The 25,314-nt window shown below is 41.9% G+C and overlaps 1 protein-coding gene across 1 annotated transcript; it reads right to left on the bottom strand.

Moving 5' to 3' along the window:
• Positions 1–1,913: 1,913 nt before the first annotated feature.
• Positions 1,914–24,727, bottom strand: lin7c (lin-7 homolog C (C. elegans)). The gene is made up of 5 exons (XM_061245092.1): positions 24,559–24,727; positions 21,657–21,775; positions 16,897–16,968; positions 8,861–9,070; positions 1,914–8,622 (listed from the first exon to the last, which is right to left on the bottom strand). The coding sequence occupies exons 1-5, from the start codon at positions 24,593–24,595 to the stop codon at positions 8,455–8,457; spliced, it is 606 nt and encodes a 201-aa protein (XP_061101076.1). The 5' UTR covers positions 24,596–24,727; the 3' UTR covers positions 1,914–8,454.
• Positions 24,728–25,314: the final 587 nt, after the last annotated feature.

Here is a 25,314-nt window from a genome sequence, read left to right as displayed (position 1 = left end):
CTTAAAATACGGTTCACACATAGAACCATGAGTTTCAATGCTAACGGTATGTTACCATAGTGATTGAGAATTGCACCACAAAAAAAGGAATGAATGCAAAACAAAAACCTCTCTGACCCAGCTATGGGAGTACCTAAAAGAGCCAGAATGAGAAGGAACTGCCCAAGATCTAAGTAATCTGTGAAACATGGAGATGGGGGTGTTATGGTTTGTGCACATGTACTGACTCATTTGTATTCATTGATGATGTAACTATTGATAGCAGCAGCACAATAAATTCAGAAGTGTACAGAAGCCTCCATACTCATTGGACAGGAGGCAATTCTGGCCTGGCAGAGTATCACCAGAGAAGATAAGCAGCACCTGGCGATGTGGGTCACAGACTTCAAGGAACCATTGGATTCAGAGGATATGCAACAAAATACTACGCATAAACATAAACTACTTATATTTACATGAGATTGATATGTCCCAAACGTTACGATGCCCTAAAATGAGATGCTATGTCTGTAATGTATGAAAAATACCCTTTGATAAAAGCTGAGAAACTGCATTTTAACCACATGTGAATTGCATCTGAAATTGTCAAGCCAAATCAATAAATAAATTGGCCTTTGTCCCAAACATTATGGATAGCACTGTACATGCTGATATTAGGAATCTGGCACAGGTTGAAATGTGCAGTGGTTGAAGAAATTGTTGCCCCTGTTCCCACTAAAATTGAGTCAGTCTAGTGTTTCCTGTACTAATCTGCAGTGGTGGTGTACAGAAACAAACCATAGACTTCAAAAACCACCCACAATGATTTGGAACAAACTTTTCTGAAAACACTGAATCTAGAGGTTCTCATGCCAATACTGATGGCACACACATTATTAACATGAGCCACAATATCAATGTTAATAATGTTAATAATGTGTGTGCCATCAGTATTGGCCACAATATCAATGCACCAGTATGCTTCTGGAATAGAATCGCACAGAATACACATTTCTACAATAGGATCATTTATTGTGTGAATCATGCAAACGAATCATTTTAGCATTTTAAGTAATTCATACATTTACTTGAGTGTTACACAGAAAATATGAAAGAGAAATGTAAAGAGATTACAGCAATGGTTTAAATAACAGTCCAAATGAACAGACTGAACACAAAATAGATCATTTAAAGTTTGCTCTTGTTACTCAAAATGGATAATGCATTTTGGACATGAAAACACATAATGGGCACAAACAGATCTGATTATGAACTCTGAACTGTGCTCATGAGCATTTCCGCAAATTCTTTTATGCAAATTTGTTCTTTGGAAAGATCAAAATCTTTGTGTTTGGAAATATGTGTAAAGGCATATGCAATGATATGCAATTTATTTTTACTACATTAATTAATCTGATTAACCAACCCTTTTCCCTAAAATCAGTAGCTTTTGATTTGAAATTTCAGTATAGCTTTGTTTAGATATAAGCGCGAGTGTGACAGTTTTAGTTTAGTTCAGTTTTTTCCAAAAACTCTTGTTTTTATTTTTTCGGTTTACAATGCCCCCCCCCCCCCCCCCCCCGACACACTATTTTTATATTTTACCATAATACCCTTGTTGGCAACGCAATTCATTTTGTTTATTGATAAAAGTGGTTCATATAAATAAAGACCCACAAATGTGTACCAATTGCCAAACCCAACACTTGGGCAATGACATATTTGTTTCTTTTGCATGACTTGGCCAATTGTGCCTTGGGGAGAGAGCGTGTCTAGGGGCCGCACATACAGGGCACATCCACTGCATGGCCCATGTGTGCACACAAGCCTGCAGTGCCATGCATTATGGGATTTCTAGGGTGCTTCCTTATGCAAATTCCATTCACAAACAACTGGCATTCATCCCCTGATACACCTGGGATACGCACAAAATCGAAGGTCTAGGCATGTTTCTTTTATTAAGAATAAAAGTAATAAGAATTTAAGAAAGTGAAGGAGGCCCAATGTCAATAAGAGATTATACAAGAAAAACAAATGGTTGTTTTACAAATGAAAGCTGGACCTTTATTGCTCTTTTGTGTGGCATTGGGAAAACCTGCTCTGTGAAGGACATGCCCATCACTGCTTCTCAACATGTCAGCGCCTTTTCAGTTCATCGCAAAAACCAACCCAAGTATACTTTTAAGTGAGCACTGTGAAAGATTTATGGGACATGTTAAATTTAGAACAGTACTAAATGTTTTATGAACATGAGGGAAAATCCAGACAGGCTTTTCTGAGCTTGCCAGACATTAAAACACCTGACTCTCCAACTAAAAATAGATGCACTGCATTGCTTAATTTTAATTTTATCATTTTATATTTTTCTAGATTCGAGAAAGTCAGGATGAGGAAAATAGGCAATATGAACGAAATCTACATAAAAAGTAGTTCATTCTCATGTGATGCGTCTTGCATAGGATTGGTCAGTTAAGCAATTAATCTTGTTCATTACTAACAGCTTAACATTATTTGTCAAAAAACATTCCAGGCAAGGACAACATTTTTTTAAGTTCATTGTCTTGTTGTAAAAACATTTAAAAAGGCAGTACATATAATGCAATTCGTTTTTATATACACTATCTAACAGAATTTTCACCTGACACATTTAGAAAACAAATACCAACACACTCCATCTGATCCCTTCTGAATAACTTCATATTCTTTTACCCTAAACAAAGATGACTACAGCTTCCAGTCAACATTTAATTTTCTCTTCAGCTAAAAAAAAGACAAAATGGACACAATGGAAACGTGAATACAGACAAAACTAATCGTAATATATTTTGAATGATTTGATTGAGTTCCGCATCAGGCTAGAAACGAGGGCCGATCCGCCTAAGCCTGCGTCTTTCAGGCGAACCAAACCAACCAGACCACATCTCGCCCAATCAGAAGCCTGAACCAAACCAACCAGACCACATCTCGCCCAATCAGAAGCCTGAACCAAACCAACCAGACCACATCTCGCCCAATCAGAAGCCTGAACCAAACCAACCAGACCACATCTCGCCCAATCAGAAGCCTGAACCAAACCAACCAGACCACATCTCGCCCAATCAGAAGCCTGAACCAAACCAACCAGACCACATCTCGCCAAATCAGAAGCCTGAACCAAACCAACCAGACCACATCTCGCCCAATCAGAAGCCTGAACCAAACCAACCAGACCACATCTTGCCCAATCAGAAGCCTGAACCAAACCAACCAGACCACATATCGCCCAATCAAAAGCCTGAACCAAACCAACCAGACCACATCTCGCCCAATCAGAAGCCTGAACCAAACCAACCAGACCACATCTCGCCCAATCAGAAGCCTGAACCAAACCAACCCAACCAGCTCTCGCCCAATCAGAAGCCAGAACCGAACCAACCGGACCAACTGTCGCCCAATCTGAAGCGTGAACCTGATGGAGCCGGATCGCTGAAATAACAACCCCATACAGCACAACTGGAAATAAATAATGATTAACGATTGACAACAATGGCACAAAGAAAAGCCTCTGGTTTTTATGCTGCTCAAGAAGCAAATTAACAGCCGTATTTCACGTTTATTTTTAAAACGCAAAATGCACCTTCATTTATAAATGTTTCTGCAGAGCTGCAACAAACAATGCAAATAAAGGAATAATCAAAGTGTAATGTTTGTAATGATCAGAACAGGCTTATCAGCTAGCTTTAGTGCCAACTGGAAGCTTTGCATCATTGTGGTCAATCATTGTCTGTCTTAAAGGTACACTAGGTAAGATTTTTGTGTTAAAACATTGTTACAAGAACATTGTAAATCCCTTCCTATCGTTTCAAAATATACAGTTGATAGGCCGTCACTCTGTACCAAAACATTGTACAGCTGTACAACAAGCTCATTGGTTGAACATGGGTTCTAATTTCCACAGCCAATGGCATGGGGGCTTATTCTGAATGTTCATGTAGCTGCCCAAATTGCAATCCAGACAAGCAATCACTGAAAGTGTATACTATCGTTTATTATCCAAGCGAAGAATACACATTTTATAAAATACCAGTTTGTTATCGGTAGCAATAAGCACATTAGCTACAGTTAGCCTGACGAATTTACAAATATCCACTCACGATAAAATATAGGCAATATGAACATAGTAGCAATTGCACAAGCTTTGTGCTTCAGATGGATATTTGTAAATTCAGGAAGCTAACTAGTAATAGCCAATTTGGTTGTTGTTACTGATAGCGAACTGGTATTTTTTTCTAACTAGATAAGCAATAGTCTACAGGGTTTCAGTGATCGCTTGTCTGGAGTGCAATTTGGGCAGCTACACGTTCATTTTATCTCTTTACGCATCCAATCATGCATGTTTAGCTAAACCTTTATGTGTCTCAAACTGTAAGTTACAGTTGCATCGTTTGTGGTAGATTATCTTAGTTATATATCCAGCTAGTTACATAGCCAAATACGTTGCTCATAATATAGTTGGTTAGCTAAAGTGAAAACCTCAAAAAGACAAAAAATATAGTGTTGTGTAGCACACTAAAGTCAACATTTCATAAAGTCACCTGTTCGGCGAACATTTTCTTACTAGAACACTATGAATAGACGGCAGGCTCTGTCACATTGTTCACTGTCTGCTTTCAAAAACACTGAGAACACTGAACTGAATAATAACGCTTTATATTAGTTATATTCATAGACTGTGGAAAGTCAGTGTTGTGATGAGGCCCTTTGTGGCTGCAGTTCCTCTCTTGACTGTTAGAGTCCAAAATCCGTCCCTTCCTCACCACCTACTCGACCCAGCTCCTTGTCCAAGCAATGGTCCTGTCCCGCCTGGACTACTGCAATTCTCTGCTGGCTGGCCTTCCAGCATCCGCCATCAGACCCCTACAAGTGATCCCGACCACTGCGGCTTGTCTGGTATTCAATGTCCCCAGACACTCTCACCCCCCTGCTCAGAAACCTCCACTGACTGCCTGTTAAATTTTAAACTTTGATGCTTGCATACCAGGCAGTTAAGAGATCAGCCCCTGCATACATCCAAAAGCTCATCAAACCCTACACGGCTGCCTGACCTCTCTGTTCCGCTACCTCGGGATGCCTGGCACCTCCCCCTCGCCCCACCTGCACTTCCCGGTCATGACTGCTGTCTGTTCTGGCCCCACGGTGGTGGAATGACCTTCCTGTGGATGTCAGAACAGAGTCTTTGTCCACTTTCAAGTGCAGTCTTAAATCTCACCTTGTCAGGCTGCACCTTTCCCTCCCTACCTCAATGCTATAATTAGCCATGTACGCTTTGTGTCTGCTATATGTAATAATTGCTCTCGCATTTAATTATTTTACTATTCTTGGTATTCTAGCTGCCAACTATGGTATTGCTACTTGGATAGTCATCTGATTATTCTACAAGGGTTCAAGTTAATCTATATGATCACACCAGGACTTCCCTCTAGGGTTTTCAGCACACTTGTCCCTGGTTATGATTTGCACTTTATTGTACACTGCTCTGAATAAGAGCGTCTGCTAAATGACTATCATGTAATGTAATATGGGTCAGGCTACAGATCACTAATTCGAGCAGTTACAACAACACAAGCTACAAGGTCACTCACATTGTTTAATGCCAGTCGGCACATATACCTAGCTATAAAACATCTGATGCCTCAAAACATTTCTAAAGCAACCCATTCTTCAAATCTTGGAGGCAATTATTTATTCCTTCCCCCCCCCAAAGCTGGATGGATTGAAGTCTTTGGGAGAATTTTGGGAGAATCATTTTAAACAAGGGTTATCACACAATATTTAAAAACAGAAGGCATATTACATTGCATTCCTTTGCGTGTTCTGTCAAAAACCCTCATTACATTTCACTATGTGTTGCTGTAGCGATTGCATTTAATTAAGTCACTGAAAAGCTTCCAGAGAAGACTGCACAATTATTTCAGTTGTCCAGGAAATGTCCTGGATATGAAGTTTAACAGTCATGTTTCAGTGGTTGAGGAGATCATCGTTTGATCATGATCAACAGATAAAATCCATTGATCCATGTACAATAGGTCACAAAGGAAAAGTACATGCATCTGATATGTAAAGAGTAAATCACTAATTACAACAACTGCATATAAATCCAAGCATGTATGCTCAGTTGACAAAGTACATTACACAACATTTTGGCAATTAGCAAATCCTCTTATCCAGAGTGAATTACACAGACCACAATTGTTACATACAGTCAGATATTTTACTGAAGCAATTCAGATTAAGCTCCTTACTACACCAGCATCAAACCCAAACCCATTTCCCTAACCATTATAGTACATAGCTGCGCTGCCCATTTCCCTAACCATTATAGTACACAGCTGCTTTCACCTCCAAGCATCCTGGGAACAGTCATTCCACAAAACTGATAAAATCTTGAAGCGGGAACCAAAGTACTGGTAACTGACACTAAGGCTTTTCTTTCCATCTGTTCTACAGTTTATATCAATCAGAAAACACCATGTATACAATGCAGCATAAGCTGAATAAATGGCTTTATCAGTTATGTCTTGGTTGCAAGAATAAACACAATTTAAAAACTTTTCTGCAACTCAGCAGCTTTTTGTCAGATAAGAGTTTAACCTGAACTTCATACTGGCAGCAGTTCTCAACCAAAAAGCCATTCTTCAACACTAAAATGAAACCTTTAAATGCCCAGACATATAGTGTCATCAGATTCAGGATTTCACATCGAATGCATATCCAGTTTTAGTTTAAACACAAAAATGGATACTTCCATTTTATGAAAGCAAACTTATATAATCTGCGAGTGGTCGAGAGCAGGTACTCAGTTATACCTTGTAATCTGCATCTCGATAAACGTATGATACATTTATGAGTTTCTTCATTCTCTTTTAAATGTAGCTTTGTTGTGATGGCTGCTAAATGTCCAGGAGCCAATAGCCAACCTGATCCAAATAGTTCATTCAAAATGCAACATAATGAGCATCACAGAGTTATTTGTGGTAGTTCCTGAATGCAGATGTTGATTACAATTACACTCAGTGACCACTTTACTAGACCTGTAGGCCAACTTGTTAATAAAAAGATCTACTCAGCCAATCATGTGGCAGCAACTCAATGGAAAAAAAGCATGCAGACATGGTCAAGAGGTTCAGTTGTTCCGACCAAACATCAGAATGAGAGAAGAATTGTGATCCAAGTGACTTTGACTGTGGAATGATGGTTGGTGCCAGACGGGCTGGTTTGGGTGTCTCAGGAACTGCTGTGCTTTTGGAATTTTCATGCACACTAGTCTATCGAGTTGATAGAGAATAATGCGAAAAACAAAGTGACAGTTGTGTGGGTGAAAAAGCCTTGTTCATGAGAGAGGCCAGACTGGTTCAAGCTGGCAGGAAGGCGACAGTAACGCAAATAACCACACATTACAACAGTGGTATGCAGAAGGGCATCTCAAAGAACCTTGAAGAGGATGGGCTACAGCAGCAGAAGACCACCCACTAAGTCTAATACCTAATGAAGTGGTTACTGAGTGTTTGTTCCCTCGCATAAGTTCAGTGCTCCCTTCCAGCAGACTGACTGTGTAGACTAATGGAACACTGAGTGCGTGCATACGAAGTGAAGAAGGCATCTACAGGAGGATGTGCGTAATTCACTGAATACCATTCCATGATTCATCTGCTCTCATGAATCTCTGCACAGCATGGCAGTTAGTGCCTTCTCAGGAAATTACCTAATTGCATCCATTTTGCCTCATCCTTTTAGTGTCATTTTTGGGAAGTAAGAAACATCTACAGTTTACAGTGGATGAAAATGAAACACCAAAAACAGCACATTTGTGGAAAATAAATTAAACATTTGTGGAAAATAAAACTGACCATGAAGACATTCTACAGTGTACAATTACAACACAAACTGTACAGGCCTATTTCAACAATATCTATCCAGAAAGGGACAGCTGAAATCTTCAAGGTTAAAAAGCTCAACAATCATTAAAAAGACTAGAAAAAACAGATAAAAATTCAGACCAATCTTACTTTCCCTAGTAACATTCAGTGAAATTCTGCTTGCTGCCAGGTGACAATTTATATACTCTGAATTATTATTCTTTTTTTTAGATTGTACAAAGTGCTAAATCTGAGCTTTCTTTCTCGTTATTGTTGTTCGAATACATTTCAGAGCAAAGTTATACAGTATCCGTTGATTTAAAAAAAACCCTTTCCCCTTAAGTGTCTAGCAAATGCTGTGCTGAGCCTAAATTTAAAAGATTTATACATTTCCAAGAAACAATTATCAGAAAAATTCTTGTTAAATTCCCAAGTACATATTCCAAGGCAGAGGCATTGGCATCAGATAACTATAATGCACATAATAACATGCGAAAGTGTGGAGGGGGGCAGAGGGAGTGAAGGCTGAGGAGGAATGTGAGGGGGAAGGGTGGGGGGACCCTCAGTAGGAGCCAGGACGCTACTGCGGATAGTTATTCTGTTGCCGGCGTTTGGCGGACCTCATCTTCTCGAAGCGGGACTCCATCTCCTCCAGCACTTTGGGGGTGTACCTCACCACCAGTTTGACGGTGCCCTGGGCAGCCTTCAGGAGCTCCACAGCCTTCTCATGATGCTCACCCTCCACACTCTGAGGGAGAGACGGGCTGGTGTCACTACCGCCTCACATGGGCCGCTTAGCTCATTTCCCCATGGATAGAAATTTGCATTCACAACCGGTTGAAAATATGACGATAAATTTAAAAAACAATATAATGGCAAATAAAAACCCAGATAGTGTGACCAACCACTGTGTTACTCCTTTAAGGTTTTAGGGAATTGAACCCGCTCTGAGTGAGCATTATGGAGACACTGAATCAGAGACTCACCACGCCGTTGACGGACAGCAGCTGGTCGCCCCTCTTGAGGCCTCCGTGTCGGTCGGCGATGCCCCCGGGGATGATGCGGGAGATGTAGATGGGTGAGTTCTGCTCCTTTCCGCCCATGATGTTGAAGCCCAGGCCCTCCTCGGTCTTGGGCAGCTCCACGACCCGGGGGTGGGAGTGACCCTCACTGGCCGCAAACGCCGCCACCGTGGCCTGGGGAGGGGTCACAGTTAAACCTGCCGCTCTGATGGGGGTCACAGTTAAACCTGCCGTTCTGATGGGGTCACAGTTAAACCTGCCTTTCTGATGGGGGTCACAGTTAAACCTGCCTTTCTGATGGGGGTCACAGTTAAACCTGTCGCTCTGATGGGGGTCACAGTTAACCATGTCGCTCTGATGGGGGTCACAGTTAAACCTGCCTTTCTGATGGGGGTCACAGTTAAACCTGCCGCCCTGATGGGGTCACAGTTAAACCTGCCATTCTGATGGGGTCACAGTTAAACCTGCCGCTCTGATGGGGTCACAGTTAAACCTGTCGCTCTGATGGGGTCACAGTTAAACCTGCCGTTCTGATGGGGTCACAGTTAACCCTGTCGCTCTGATGGGGGTCACAGTTAAACCTGCCGCTCTGATGGGGTCACAGTTAAACCTGTCGCTCTGATGGGGTCACAGTTAACCCTGTCGCTCTGATGGGGGTCACAGTTAAACCTGCCTTCTGATGGGGGTCACAGTTAAACCTGCCGTTCTGATGGGGTCACAGTTAAACCTGCCGTTCTGATGGGGTCACAGTTAACCCTGTCGCTCTGATGGGGTCACAGTTAAACCTGCCGTTCTGATGGGGTCACAGTTAACCCTGCCGCTCTGATGGGGTCACAGTTAAACCTGCCGCTCTGATGGGGGTCACAGTTAAACCTGCCGCTCTGATGGGGGTCACAGTTAAACTTGCCGCTCTGATGGGGTCACAGTTAAACCTGCCGTTCTGATGGGGGTCACAGTTAAACCTGCCGCTCCGATGGGGGTCACAGTTAAACCTGCCGTTCTGATGGGGGTCACAGTTAAACCTGCCGTTCTGATGGGGTCACAGTTAAACCTGCCGCTCTGATGGGGGTCACAGTTAAACCTGCCGCTCTGATGGGGTCACAGTTAAACCTGCCGCTCTGATGGGGTCACAGTTAAACCTGCCGTTCTGATGGGGGTCACAGTTAAACCTGCCGCTCCGATGGGGGTCACAGTTAAACTTGCCGTTCTGATGGGGTCACAGTTAAACCTGCCGCTCTGATGGGGTCACAGTTAAACCTGCCGCTCTGATGGGGTCACAGTTAACCCTGCCGCTCTGATGGGGTCACAGTTAAACCTGCCGTTCTGATGGGGGTCACAGTTAAACCTGCCGTTCTGATGGGGGTCACAGTTAAACCTGCCTTCTGATGGGGGTCTCAGTTAAACCTGCTGTTCTGATGGGGTCACAGTTAAACCTGCTGTTCTGATGGGCATTATATTCAAACCTGCTGTTCTGATGGGCATTTTAAACACAAAAAAGTAGATCTACAATTCCATTTCAAATGTCAAACAATTTTGCATAGAGAAAGGCCATCTACAGTGCTGTAATTAACATGTAGTCATCAAGCGTTTAAAATTTCTACAGATCTAATCATATTGCATTAAATTGTTGGAGGAAACTTGCAGTTGTTTAAAGATGGCTGACCTGAGTCTCTCTCACAGGACACGGCTCTAAAGCAAGCCGCAGTGCAGCCCATGTAAGACACGAGATCGCTTTTAAGCTCAGGAAGACAGAGGAGGCATCAGGGAGATCGCTTTTAAGCACAGGAAGACAGAGGAGGCATCGGGGAAATGGGAAAACATTCTACAGGTGGCTAGTGGGATGAAATGTGAAGTCTCAAAAGAGCTGAAATGTAAGCAAAATAAAACTGTCTGCATTTGCATCATAGCAGGGACAATAGGAATCAGTACCAACTACTGACGGTATGACACTAGAACATTAACCTGCCCCCCCTACCCCCACCTGAACTCTACCTGTATAATATATTTTAAATGTTTTTATAGTGTCTACACTCCCCATCTATTGCATATGTATATTCCGTATTATACATAATATATACTTTATTTTTATTACTGCAGTGAAGGCATCCAAGTTTCCCAAAGGGTCACTCACCTGAGAATTCAGTTATTCCACAACAACCCAATATGGCCGGAGCCATTTCAAGGTTCATGCAGTGGATATGCACACTACCATACACAACAGTCTCCGCACCCGTATTGAAAATTGGTGAATTCTTTTCACCAGTTGTCACCAAATCAGGTTGAGATTTTGTATATTACAACTCTGTGAAAGACCCTACCTGTATCCAATGAATGAATGATAACTTTAAAAAACATCAGCCAATCAGAAGCCACCTGACCGGCTTTGCCCAAACATCATGAAACTTGGTGAGCGTACTGAAGGATATTGAGCTGATATACAGTGGTGTGAAAAAGTGTTTGCCCCCTTCCTGATTTCTTATTTTTTTGCATGTTTGTCACACTTAAATGTTTCAGATCATCAAACAAATTTAAATATTAGTCAAAGACAACACAAGTAAACACAAAATGCAGTTTTTAAATGAAGGTTTTTATTATTAAGGGAGAAAAAAAATCCAAACCTACATGGCCCTGTGTGAAAAAGCGATTGCCCCCCCTGTTAAAACATAACTTAACTGTGGTTTATCAAACCTGAGTCCAACTTCTCTAGCCCCACCCAGGCCTGATTACTGCCACACCTGTTCTCAATCAAGAAATCACTTAAATAGGACCTGCCTGACAAAGTGAAGTAGACCAAATGATCCTCAAAAGCTAGACATCATGCCGAGATCTAAAGAAATTCAGGAACAAATGAGAAAGAAAGTAATTGAGATCTATCAGTCTGGAAAAGGTTATAAAGCCATTTCTAAAGCTTTGGGACTCCAGCGAACCACAGTGAGAGCCATTATCTACAAATGGTGAAAACATGGAACAGTGATGAACCTTCCCAGGAGTGGCCGGCCTACTAAAATTACCCCAAGAGCTCAGCGACGACTCATCCAAGAGGTCACAAAAGACCCCACAACAACATCCAAAGAACTGCAGGCCTCACTTGCCTCAGTTAAGGTCAGTGTTCATGACTCCACCATAAGAAAGAGACTGGGCAAAAATGGCCTGCCTGGCAGAGTTCCAAGACAAAAACCACTGCTGAGCAAAAAGAACATTAAGGCTCGTCTCAATTTTGCCAGAAAACATCTTGATGATCCCCAAGACTTTTGGGAAAATACTCTGTGGTCTGACGAGACAAAAGTTGAACTTTTTGGAAGGTGTGTGCCATTACATCTGGCGTAAAAGTAACACCGCATTTCAGAAAAAGAACATCATACCAACAGTAAAATATGGTGGTGGTAGTGTGATGGTCTGGGGCTGTTTTGCTGCTTCAGGACCTGGAAGACTTGCTGTGATAAATGGAACCATGAATTCTGCTGTCTACCAAAAAATCCTGAAGGAGAATGTCCGGCCATCTGTTTGTGACCTCAAGCTGAAACGAACTTGGGTTCTGCAGCAAGACAATGATCCAAAACACACCAGCAAGTCCACCTCTGAATGGCTGAAGAAAAACAAAATGAAGACTTTGGAGTGTCCTAGTCAAAGTCCTGACCTGAATCCTATTAAGATGCTGTGGCATGACCTTAAAAAGGCGGTTCATGCTCGAAAACCCTCCAATGTGGCTGAATTACAACAATTCTGCAAAGATGAGTGGGCCAAAATTCCTCCACAGCGCTGTAAGAGACTCATTGCAAGTTATCGCAAACGCTTGATTGCAGTTGTTGCTGCTACGGGTGGCCCAACCAGTTATTAGGTTTAGGGGGCAATCACTTTTTCACACAGGGTCATGTAGGTTTGGATTTTTCATAAAAACTGCATTTTGTGTTTACTTGTGTTGTCTTTGACTAATATTTAAATTTGTTTGATCTGAAACATTTAAGTGTGACAAACATGCAAAAAAATTAAGAAATCAGGAAGGGGGCAACCACTTTTTCACACTACTGTATAAAAAGATTAGATAAGAGGCACGTTATGCCTTAACATACACTTTTTTTGTAGGGTGGGGCCCACACTATGAGATAGATAAGGTTGGAAAAAGGTTGGAAAAGGTTCAGAAAAGGGCAACCAGACTGATCCCATGTAAAAAAGATAAGAGTTATGAGGATAGACTTAAAATGCTTAATCTCTTTGGGGGGAATTGGGGGGGATTTGATTGTTAATCCCTTTGATGAAGTTAAAAGCCTCAAAGTGAACTATAGGCGATTCTTCAGGGTCAGTTTGGTTAGCAGAACGAGGGGGCACAAATGGAAATTGGCAGAGGATAAATTCCGTACAAATATTTGGAAATATTTTTTCACACAGCTAGTGGTCACTGTGTGGAATAGCTTTTCAGGTCAGAAGGAGGCAGAAACAATGGGGGTTTTCAAGACCAGGGTTGATACGGTGCTAGATACACTTTCAGGCAAACTAAGCAGTAGGTACACTTAGGGGTAGGAAAAGCAGAGCATTGCTGGGCTGAATGGCCTGTGCTCGCCATTACATTATGTTAATTTATGTATATATATTTTTTATCATTTCGGGTGCATCAAAAAAAACTGATCAATGACAGGTTTCATTCCCACCAAGCTGACTGTGTGCTTTGCTGACTACACATCAAGCCCGTTTCATTATTTGAATTGTACTATGCTGTGTGCTGAAATCACTTGGACAGGGATCCATGCAAAAGAGATTTTTATCTCATTGGGCTTCGCGTTAATGAAGGATATGGGGCTGTGCCACAGGGTCGTGGGGAGGAACCAGCACGAATCTCTACGCTCTCATACATCGCCTCAAAGCTTCACACTTTCAGCTGACACGGCAGGGCCACCCCACAGGGGCCAGGCAGATGGGTCCATCATTCTTCCCTCCCAGAGCATCCCCTCTCCATCACTGTAATGGGCCTGCGGGGGTGGTCACAGAAACCCAGTCCATACGGCTTTGGGCCAAACTGCAGGAACAGGGTGGGGGGGGGAGCCGCGGCTTATAAAGGTGAAATGTGCTGTCATTCTGACGCGAGGACACAGCCGGCTGTCCGCCCACCAGGCCCCCGCACGGGCAACAGATGCTCCCCACGTTAAAGCAGATGGGAGCGCCGTGAAGGTGCATGAAACAAGAGGCTCAGTCTTTAAAATCTCACCTGCTTTTGGTTTGGTACCTTACATGGTCAAAACTGAAATGAGAAAATGTGAACTGAACGCTTAAAAGCTGTGAGAAATATGTTACTTTTTTCTGCAATGCAGGTAGAAAGAGACCTAATGGAAAAAAGAGGACATTTCTTCAGGGGTTAAAAAAATAAAAGATTTGTGAGGGTGAGGGCCATTTCACAAACACAGCGTGAATGTGATCATCGAGCCAGTGAGCTTGTTCCCATTCAGTCTTGTGTACATACACTCATTGAGCACTTTATTAGAACACCTACACCTACTTATTCATGCGATTATCTAATCAGCCAATCATGTGGAAGCAGTGCTATCCATTAAATAATGTAGATATGGGTCAAGACCTTTAGTTCATGTTCATATCAACCATCAGAATGGGGGAAAATGTGATCTCAGCAATTTTGACCGTGGCATGATTGTTGGTGCCAGGTGGGCTGGTTTGAATATTTCTGTAAATGCACACACAACAGTCTCTAGAGTTTATTCAGAATTGTGCAAAAAAAAATGAAACAAATAAAAGTAAAAAACATTGAAAAAAGATCCAGTGAGCGGCAGTTCTGCGGATGGGAACGCCTAGAACAGCAGAACCACGTCAGGTTACATATGGGAACGCCTACAACAGCAGAACCACATCAGGTTACATATGGGAACGCCTACAACAGCAGAACCACGTCAGGTTACATATGGGAACGCCTAGAACAGCAGAACCACATCAGGTTACATTTCTGTCAGTCAAAAACAGAAATCTGAGGCAGCAGAGAGCACAGACTCCCAAAAACTGGACAGCTGAAGACTAGAGACAGTTGAAGACTAGAGACCTGGTCTGATGAATCTCAATTTCTGGTGAGGCATACAGATGGTAGGGTCAGAATTTGGCGCCAACAGCATGGATCCATGGACCCGACCTGCCTTCTGTCAACAGTCCAGGCTGGTGGCGGTGGTGTAATGGTGTGGGGAATGTTTTCTTGGCACAGTTTGGGCACGTAAAAAAAAAAAAAAAAAAATCAATGATCGCCTTGAATGCCACATCTGAGTATGGTTGCAGACCATGTGCATCCCTTCATGGCCAGAATGCACCCATATTCTAATGGCTACTTCCAGCATGATAATGCACCATGTCATCTCACACTGGGTTCATGAACATGACAATGAGTTCAATGTTCTTCAATGGCCTTCCCAGTCACCGGATCTGAATCCAAAATGACACCTTTGGGATGTGGTAGAACGGGAGATTCACAGCATGAATGTGCAGCGGACAAATCTGTAGAAATTGTATGATACAATCATGACAACATGGAACAGAATCTCAAAGGAATGTTTTCAACATCTTGTGGAATCCATGCCACGAAGAATTGAGGCTGTTTTGAGAGCAAAGGGAGGCCCTACCTAGTATTAGTAGTGTTCCTATTATAGTGGTCAGTGAGTGTACTTGTATGGATGATATTGTATGGGGTATCGGTTCTGTGGACTTCACAGTGTTTGGGAGGTATAATCGTTTGGTTCTGACATGTTTAACCAGCGAATTAACTTTGGTATATTTGGTGAGCTTTTCCCATTTATTTATTTATGATTTGCCCTTTACCAGTCCGGGGCTCTGATCTTTGTTTGACGAGCATTTCATATCCTGCACTCTAAAAAGCGTCCTTGTCCAACAGGACGATGTAGCTGGAGGCAGCTTGTTTAGCAACTTCATTATCAAGAATTTACTCGGGAGGCCACATAGCAACAACGCTAATGGAAAACAGGTTAATTTCACATGTTCAGATCTAATTCCATTTAGTGCAATGGAAAACACATGGAGTGATGTCGCAAATGTCGCAATTGAAACAAGCTCTTCATCGGACTTCCGTTATTTAGCGAGGCAGGTCTAGGCTAACGACTTTAGCTAGCTGCTGAGAGCCTAGACAGAGATTAACTCAAACTCAGAGATATTGGACACAGGTGGAGATGCTGCCATGGAGATGAGTGCCTACCTTCATGTACTGCACAGTCAATACACCATTAATGGTTTAGCTAGAAATCAGAAATTAGGTCTAATAAGCTCGATTTATACGAGTGAATAGCAGTTTCATAATGTTCTTCACCCATTATGGACAAATGGAGGTGCTCTATAGAAAACCTATAGTAAGGCCTAGGAATCACAACGCATTTCAGTCATGTGTCCTGAAAAACGGTCATATGATCAAATACAACGTTGACGTCACATCCATCTGTAATGCGCAGGAAGCATCTGCCAATAAGGGGTGAACTTTGGTATCTAACATGTTCTTTAGACTGACCAGATACGAACATTAACCCCTCATCATTAACCCCTTATCGTTTAGACTGGCCAGATACGAACATTAACCCCTTATCGTTTAGACTGGCCAGATACGAACATTAACCCCTTATCGTTTAGACTGGCCAGATACGAACATTAACCCCTTATCGTTTAGACTGGCCAGATGCAAACATTAACCCCTTATCGTTTAGACTGGCCAGATACGAACATCAACCCCTAATCGTTTAGACTGGCAAGATACGCACATTAACCCCTTATCGTTTTGACTGGCCAGATACGAACATTAACCCCTTATCGTTTAGACTGGCCAGATACTAACATTAACCCCATACATAGACTGGCCAGTCTAAAGAACATGTAGATACCTTGGTGTAACTTCTACATTCTCTCTGCCCAATACTAGGCTAGAATGCCATGCATGCTACACAATAAAATGTGGCAAAGGAGAGCAAACAAAAAATACAATTAAATAAATGAAATATAAAATATGTTTTTACCTTGGCAGTAGCATTGGCTCTGACCTCTGGGCTGCTATTAATGTCCACCGTCTCATAGACATGTTCATATACCTGGAACAATAAGATTACTGAATAAGATCACTGATTATTGCAACTAAAAGCAGAAGCAGTAATATCAGCAACAAAATCCTATTAGTTTGTCATAACGAAATAAGAATTAGAATTGGAGAAACAAAGTGCAACATTGTGTGGAGAACTTCACTTTTCAACTTCAACCTCAATTATCTCAGCATTATTATCTCAAAATGCAAGGCATATGAAATCTTGCAATTCTTGCATAGGTAGGATGCCTGTTCACTTGAGTGAATGAAAAACATAAAATTACAACATGAATTTTGTTACAGCAGTTGCATCTGTGTGTGGACGCCTCAGGACAGGGGTATAAACAGGGTGTGTTTACGGTTGTGCTTAAAACCAGGGGCCTCATTTATAAACGTTGCGTAGGCACAAAAGAATGTGCGGTCCTCCATGGACACTCTGACCCATGCGTACGCACATTAACTGGAGAAATGAGAAACTGTTCCTTTAATGCTTGTGACGTTATGCCAGGAAAACGGGAAGTGAAACAGGATTTAAAAAGGTATAAAGATTTGCCGGGAGTTGTGGCTGGGTATGGCTGCTGTAAGGACGTGCTTCGTCCCTGTTATACTTATTAAAGTGTTGTGTTGTTGAATCTCGCTATACGGGTTATCTTCCTTCCTAAGTGCAACACAACGAGAGAAGTCGAAAATGATATACAACAGATACCACTGTGTAAAATAAATCGAAATTGATTGTTATTGATTGTACTCTTAAAGGATTCTGATTTTCTGCATGTTTACACTAGGACTCGGAACTATACTGCCCTCTCAGGTCCTATTTGCACTTGTTCTTGTGTTTAATTTGCACTTTGTTGTACGTCGCTCTGGATAAGAGCGTCTGCTAAATGCCAGGCAATGTAATGTAATGTAATGTAATGTAATGTAATGTAATGAAATATTACCTCTCACGTATTACCTCTCACGTATCATATACGAAGAGCTGTTTGATTGATGCTCCCTGGAGTGCCCAAAAAATATGATTTAGGATGATAAATATAAACGGAGATGTTGTTGTAAAATAATCCCTCAAATATGTAGACGAATTGTTAAACAATACTTCATGTTATTAAATGTATTCTCATAAATAATATGGTGAACAGTCGGACAAATTGCGCTGCACTGATGCCGTTTACAATGTGTCAGTCGGGCAGATACGAGCATAGTTTCATATATTGTTACCATATTCATACATTACGTTTTATAATGTGTTTATTGTTATAAATTTTTGTTCGTTTTATCTCTTAATTTTGTAACTGTGTTTTCAATGGTGCTAGACAAATGACGTGTATTATTATTATTATTATCATCGTCATCATCACATTCGTTGTGCAGAACTGTTCGTCATTTACAGGATAATTCCCACACCTGTAGCTTTTCAGAGGTAATCAAATGGCTGAAATCCCTTTTCTTGGCCTTCTTTTCAGCGTTTGCCATTGTCGTCTTCGTGAAATGCATATTCATTAGGGGCGTTTCACTGCCTATTTATAGGCAACTGTGGGCGGGACATGAAGCCGGCAAAGCTGCGCCACATTTAGAGTTGATTGTGATTTATAAAGGAAAATTGGCGTGGGACGTGCGCGTATGCACTGTTTTATAAATCAGAATATTGTTTTGCGTACGCACGTCCTAGGTTTCATGCTTACGCAACCTTTTGACGTGAATCCTAAGCACAGTTTTATAAATGAGGCCCCAGGTCTTTAGCGGTGGAATTATCAGACCCTTGAAATGTGTTGGTACAAAATTCCCAGCCCTCCCAAAAAACAAACCCTGGCACAAACAAAACTGCACAACTATGTTCTGTGGCAAAATAAGCGTTTGCCTTTGTGCTGCTGTAGCTGCGATTGTGCTAATGAGGCTCTTTTTGGGTCACTGAAATAGGCCCCTGTATGGAAGCGCCATCCCCCAACACACCTGCACTTAGATTTTCATGAACAAATGTGTGCTCGCTCATGACTCAAGGCTCATTCTCAGCCCTATGAAGTGAGGAAGAGCGCTTCCCTGCCATTGAAGCAGGACTACAAAGGGTATTTGTGACAGAATGTGGTAAAGTTGACGAGTTAATTTGACCAGAGCTCCAAAATGAGCCATCACTTGTTGTGACTGACTGATCCACTTTGGACCCAATGACTCGTTAAATTAGCATCTGACGGATGTGGTTTTGGACCTAATGGTTCGTTAAATTAGTATCTGACGGATGTGGTTTTGGACCCAATGGCTCGTTCAATTAGCGTCTGATGGATGTGGTTTTGGACCTAATGGCTCGTTAAATTAGCGTCTGACGGATGTGGTTTTGGACCTAATGGCTCGTTAAATTAGCGTCTGACGGATGTGGTTTTGGACCCAATGGCTCGTTAAATTAGCGTCTGACGGATGTGGTTTTGGACCTAATGGCTCGTTAAATTTGCGTCTGACGGATGTGGTTTTGGACCTAATGGCTCGTTAAATTAGTGTCTGACGGATGTGGTTTTGGACCCAATGGCTCTTTCAATTAGCGTCTGAATGAATGTGGTTTTGGACCTAATGGCTTGTGCAATTACCACCTGACGGATGTGGTTTTCAGAAAATCTGCCTTCTATATTTTGTCGGAGATACAGTGCAGTCTGTTAATATTTGGACAGTGGTACAGTTGTCGATTTGTCAGTCTGTTCGTTTGTCTCGGTTTCATTTGAAATGTAAAAATAAAAAGTACAGACCATCACCTTTAATTTAAGTGTATTTACAGCTATATCTGCTGATCAGTGTTGGAATTACAACCCTTTTTATACATGCGGTGAGGTCTGTAAGTATTAGAACAGGAGTGAAATACTGAATAAGGAAGAAAAGCCCCCAAATGCCTGTCCAGATCAGAAACACTCTTCGAGAGGCAGACATAGATTTCTGGACTTCTCAAACTGATCTACAGAGGGACTAAAAAAGCCAGTAGGGATGGATCCATTACCTCTTGAGTTTAAAGAGATACAACTGAACTACAGTGGCGTCATTTGACGCTTCTGCCTCGGGAAATCTGCTGGGAATGTGCTTTTTTTTGTTGTTGTTTTTTTCCCACAGTAACTACTTGTCATTTGCACAGCCACCACCAGGTGGCAAATGTGAGCACTCTAATTCAGAGCCGTCTGAAAAACTTGCAATGACAGTAGGGGGCAGCAGTGTCCTATTTCTAATATAGGCCTATGCATCAATACGAGTCCACAAACTCCTCCAAAACTATCTAAAGATAAAGCAAACTAAAAATATTCATAACTTTGTTCTGTGCGATAACTGTCATTTCACAAATAATGATGTTTGGATCAGCTAGCATTAAGCTACAATGGTTAAAGTTTGGGGTCGGGAATCTGATGCTAGATCTGCACGTAAGGGCAACGTCACCCTGGAGCTGTGTATCAAGGCGCACACAAAGTAATAAAAAAATATATATACATTTCTACATTTAAATGCTAGAATGCCAGATCGTGCACTCAACAAGCAATTACACAAGGAAGATAAAGAAGCTACAATAAAGAACACAAGGTAATGTTTTTGTTTATATACTGAGTGTGAGTTAAACCAGCGATTCCTTTTCCATTGAATACAGCACAACACTGGCGGTTTTTTAATCTAATAATTATAAGATTTATTTATATAGCACATTTTATACATACAATATAGCTGAAAGTGCTTTAAATGCAGCACCCATAATGACAAAGATTATGAAATCGTATGCTACATTCTCATTTCTAAAGTATTGTGTTTTTGTTATGGGCTAATTAAGGGACAGAAGCCAAATTTGCGGGGTGCTGTGGGTTATTTCTATAGGCATATGCATTTTAGCTATATCACATTTTAACAATATCGCGTTGTCCATGAATGACTGTACAGAAGCTAGTTGTATTTTTAAAGTAAAAGACACGTTCTACCTAGCTAGCCTATTCATTCACACAGACACGGTTGGTTCTGTAGCTTATCTGTGAGAATGATGAGCAAGGTTTAGGGCCTGTTTTGAATAGACAACATTTACTGTAATGCCTATTGTCAACATAGCCGAGATGTTTTGCCCAAATGAATCCATATGAAAAACATGTGATCACATTGTAACATTACCCTTGGCATCATAAAAATGCCACAAATAGAGAAATATAAATCTATTGTTATTATTATTTTACAGAAATATCTGAAATGAGCTATGTGCACCAGAAGCACAGTGAAGTGTAGAAGCATGCAGTGAAGTATAGAAGCACACAGTGAAGTATAGAGACACACAGTGAAGTGTAGAAGCATGCAGTGAAGTATAGAAGCACACAGTGAAGTGTAGAGACACACAGTGAAGTGTAGAAGCACACAGTGAAGTATAGAGACACACAGTGAAGTGTAGAAGCACACAGTGAAGTATAGAGACACACAGTGAAGTATAGAAGCACGCAATGAAATGTAGAGACACACAGTGAAGTACAGAAGCACACAGTGAAGTATAGAGACACACAGTGAAGTGTAGAAGCATGCAGTGAAGTATAGAAACACACAGTGAAGTATAGAGACACACAGTGAAGTGTAGAAGCATGCAGTGAAGTATAGAAACACACAGTGAAGTATAGAGACACACAGTGAAGTGTAGAAGCACGCAGTGAAGTATAGAAGCACACAGTGAAGTGTAGAAGCGTGCGTTGGCATGGCTGCCTGGCCCACCTCTCGCACAGCGTTGCAGAACTCGCTCTGGAGGACCCTCTGCAGGGCCTGCAGCTTCTGGGGCGGGACCTCCCCTGTCCTCTGGAGCTTGTCCAGCAGCTCGATGGCCCGGGAGATGTCTGCAAAACGACACAAAGCCCCACATCACTAAAGATCAGCACTCTGCTTTACAAATGGTACACTTCAGGGAAACGCACAGTCTATTTGATACAGTATTATGAAACGGGCAGGAGAACTCTGGGAATCTGATCAGTTCATAGCAGTGATAAAACAATGATATACCTCTGCTATGACTGATTGTTTACAGTTCTATTTCAAATTATCACTCCATGGCGAAGCAGTCGTTCAAGTCAAAATGAAGTGTTACATGCAAGCCGATGCACATCACTCATGCAACAGGGACGAATATGGGAGGGCAGAAGTGCGACAGTTTTTCCGGAAGACCTTGTCCCCAAATTCAGCCGAAACAGAGGACGTGCCTCCCAAGGAGCCCCAATGGAGGATGCACCATGGACGTGTTGTGATTTTACAGCTCAGCCCAGTTCTTCCAGCCCAGTTCTTCCAGCCCAGTCCTTCCAGCCCAGTCCTTCCAGCCCGGTCCTTCCAGCCCGGTCCTTCCAGCCTGGTCCTTCCAGCCCAGTCCTTCCAGCCCAGTCCTTCCAGCCCGGTCCTTCCAGCCTGGTCCTTCCAGCCTGGTCCTTCCAGCCCAGTCCTTCCAGCCCAGTTCGTCCAGCCCGCAGAGCGATTGATGAGGACTGTATCAGCCAACGTTCTGCCTATCAGCAGATCCTCTGACATTCAGACACACAGCTACACATCCTACCCCACATAGACTGAGCATCTGTTGAGCATTGTTGAGCGTTTGTTGGGTGGGTCTCTAGGCCAGATCACTGCTTACTTTCTGGCAAACTCTTTGAAACACTGATGTTTTGAAGGGCAGTTGGGCAATACCAGATCCAAATCCAGCCCATCCACAATCATGCACATTTTCCTTTTATTATTGTTCTTTTTTTCTGTATTTAGTATTATCGATATTTCCCTCTCTTTATTTTATTTCTTTTTTCTTCTCTCCCCTTTTCCATGCTACCCAGTCAAGGCTTCCAGTCAACAATCCTGCCCATCTACCCACTTGTCCATCTGTCTGTCTGTTGCAGGGATTTTACAGTAGTCGCGCTTTCTTCTGGAAATGATATGTTGTGTGTTACTGGGTAGAAACTCAGCCATTTATAATATGGACTTTTCACCATGACTTCACCACCAAACGGCCCTGCCTGATCCGCCTTTCCCTCGGCATACTCATCATGGCGCACGTCAGTGGAGCCAGACACCGCAACAGGCAGAACAGCATGACCCAATGAGATGAACAACACATTAGCCATTGACCAATGGCTTCAAAATATAAAACAAAGATCCTTTCACATGGCTTTCATTTTGGTAAGCCTGCTGTATGGCCTTTGCTTTCTGTCATTTCTCGGCCTGATGGCTTCTGTGGCTCTCTCTCTCTCCCTCTCTCTCCTCATGTTGACAAATGGCAATAAAAGACTCCAAAGTCATGATGACCATGAGTCACAGACTTCAAGCAGGCATTGCATGCAAAGGATTTTACATAACATTACCGAATCCCAAACATTATGGTGCCCTGAACTGCAGGGACTATGTATAAACACTGCTGTAATTTCTACATGGTGAAACAAAAATGTATTAAAGTCAATGTGCACTTTAACCACATGTGATTATTATTATTATTTTTATTACAAATCTCAGATTTTGGAGTACAGAGGCAAATCCAATAAATAATGGGACTTTGCTCCATGACTTTGCACTGTACGTGTCTCGAATTCAGACTAAAGCAACCATCTAAATGGGTAAGATTACGTTCCTTGTTTTTGTTCTCTTTAGATCAGTTTTTTTGTACATTTAAATAGCAGTTCATTCTCTGGGAAATTGGATACGCAACTAAGACCATAGACGAGGCGACTCCCCTCCTCTGCGACCCATTATCACTAGCTAACGCATAAATTACGTACACAGCTAGCAGGGATTTGCACAAAAGACACGGTTAGGTAACGTTGTTGTTAGGTAAAATTCTGACCGTGAAGAATCCCTAGCTAGCAACTGGTTTACATTCTGCCTCGACATGTGGAATCTATCGCTTTTCGCATTACTTTCGACAAGCAGTGTTGTGCCCTCCTAAAATTTCTTCTCATGAGTGCCTGATGCACAAATGATTTATTACCAATATATTATAAAGTTTGTTAACTGGAGCTGATCGGAACATCATAAGCCAACACTGTCTTCCGAACACATGGAAGTTGTGTAGTTTGTCGTTTTGTCTATAATCATTGGTCCAATTCATATCAATCAAAGTTTGTTAATGTCTGTGATAGGCAATAATCAACCATAAATACAAATCACATTCCTCAGTAGAAATACTACCGCTGAATTCACGTTAACTTCTGGTGGAAGCGGCCACTTCCCTGTGTTCTGTTCGCAACACAGCCGACGTTACGTTAGTTGTTTTTTTAGACACAACTGACATATTTCTGCAAGTGCAAGACAGCCTACCCAGCATTATCCCACGTTAGCTAGGTAGAATAAGGTTAGGCTAACTAACTTGATATCTTGCGAGCCTAACAACTACAACAACTCGTTGGGCAAGTTAACGCTATATCAACATTACTAAGGTTAGCTAATGTTAGACTGGGGCAGACTAAAAATATAGATTTTTTTAAAAATCACAAAACGGCAACCGAAGTTATGAAGCTGACCCGACACTTTATTTGGAAAATGATAACATAGCTAGATATTCAGCCACAAAAAAATGTTAGGATTGTGAGACCGGAATGCTAACATAGAGCTTATTCTCCCATGGTAAAGTTGATATTTATGTGTTTTAAATTACCTCTTTCCAGTCTGACAGGTTCAGCCAACGAAGCCATTTTCACCGTAATGTCCACTATCTCCGCCTGGGAAAAGCTCAAAACAGAAATCTTTTTCTAGTGAAATCCACCCTGCCTCCAACTAAAGATAGGCTAACGTTATTTTGTTCCCACGGCGTTCACACCTCATCGTATGTCGACGACGGATTCTGCTTTTACAGCGTACTTCCCTCTACTGGTTGGAGTGCCAATTGCCCGAGGAATTAGAAATTGCAGCAACGGGGTGGGTTGGCAGGCATTTTGCTTGTCGAATTTGAGAAACCTTGGCACATGAGAGAGAACATTTCAGAATTTCCTCAACATTTTGGAATTATTTTGTTCATGAAGGCATCTATAAGCAATCACTAATATAATTGATCACCGAATGAAAGTGTGAAAATGTGGAACATAGATATCTTAGGTGCCAAACAGCAGACTGGAAGGATGAGTCAACATTGTGTTTGATCCACAGTGTGACTGATGTGTCAGTAGAATTTGTTTTTGTTTTTTTAAACAATTTTGGCTGTCCATCAGACTAAAACGGCACATTGAAACAATCATGCTTGTCAGGTGATCACCCCTTGGGACATGGCAGAAACAGGTCAGCTTAACACTACAGTAGTGAATGTCTCAGAAGAAGAAAGGGAAAATGTATATAACCTGCTGTGCACAATAAAATGAAGTCAAGTAGGCAATATGCATAATGAGCGCTAATTCTAAATACTCTCCATCAGGTGCTG

The sequence above is a fragment of the Conger conger genome, chromosome 6 (genome assembly GCF_963514075.1).
Source record: "Conger conger chromosome 6, fConCon1.1, whole genome shotgun sequence".
In the NCBI taxonomy this organism is placed as follows: domain Eukaryota; kingdom Metazoa; phylum Chordata; class Actinopteri; order Anguilliformes; family Congridae; genus Conger; species Conger conger.
The sequence above is the reverse complement of the archived record's forward strand: the minus strand, read 5'-3'. Positions and strand labels throughout refer to the sequence as shown.

Bases quoted from the DNA above. Each gene is read 5' to 3' on its own strand.
- lin7c (XM_061245092.1), bottom strand. From the start codon at position 24,595: ATGGCTTCGTTGGCTGAACCTGTCAGACTGGAAAGAG. The intron at 9,071-16,896 runs GTAAAAACATAT...ACCCCTCCCCAG, and splicing joins GAGCCAATGCTACTGCCAAG to GCCACGGTGGCGGCGTTTGC. The intron at 8,623-8,860 runs GTGAGTCTCTGA...TCTCTCCCTCAG, and splicing joins TGCTGTCCGTCAACGGCGTG to AGTGTGGAGGGTGAGCATCA.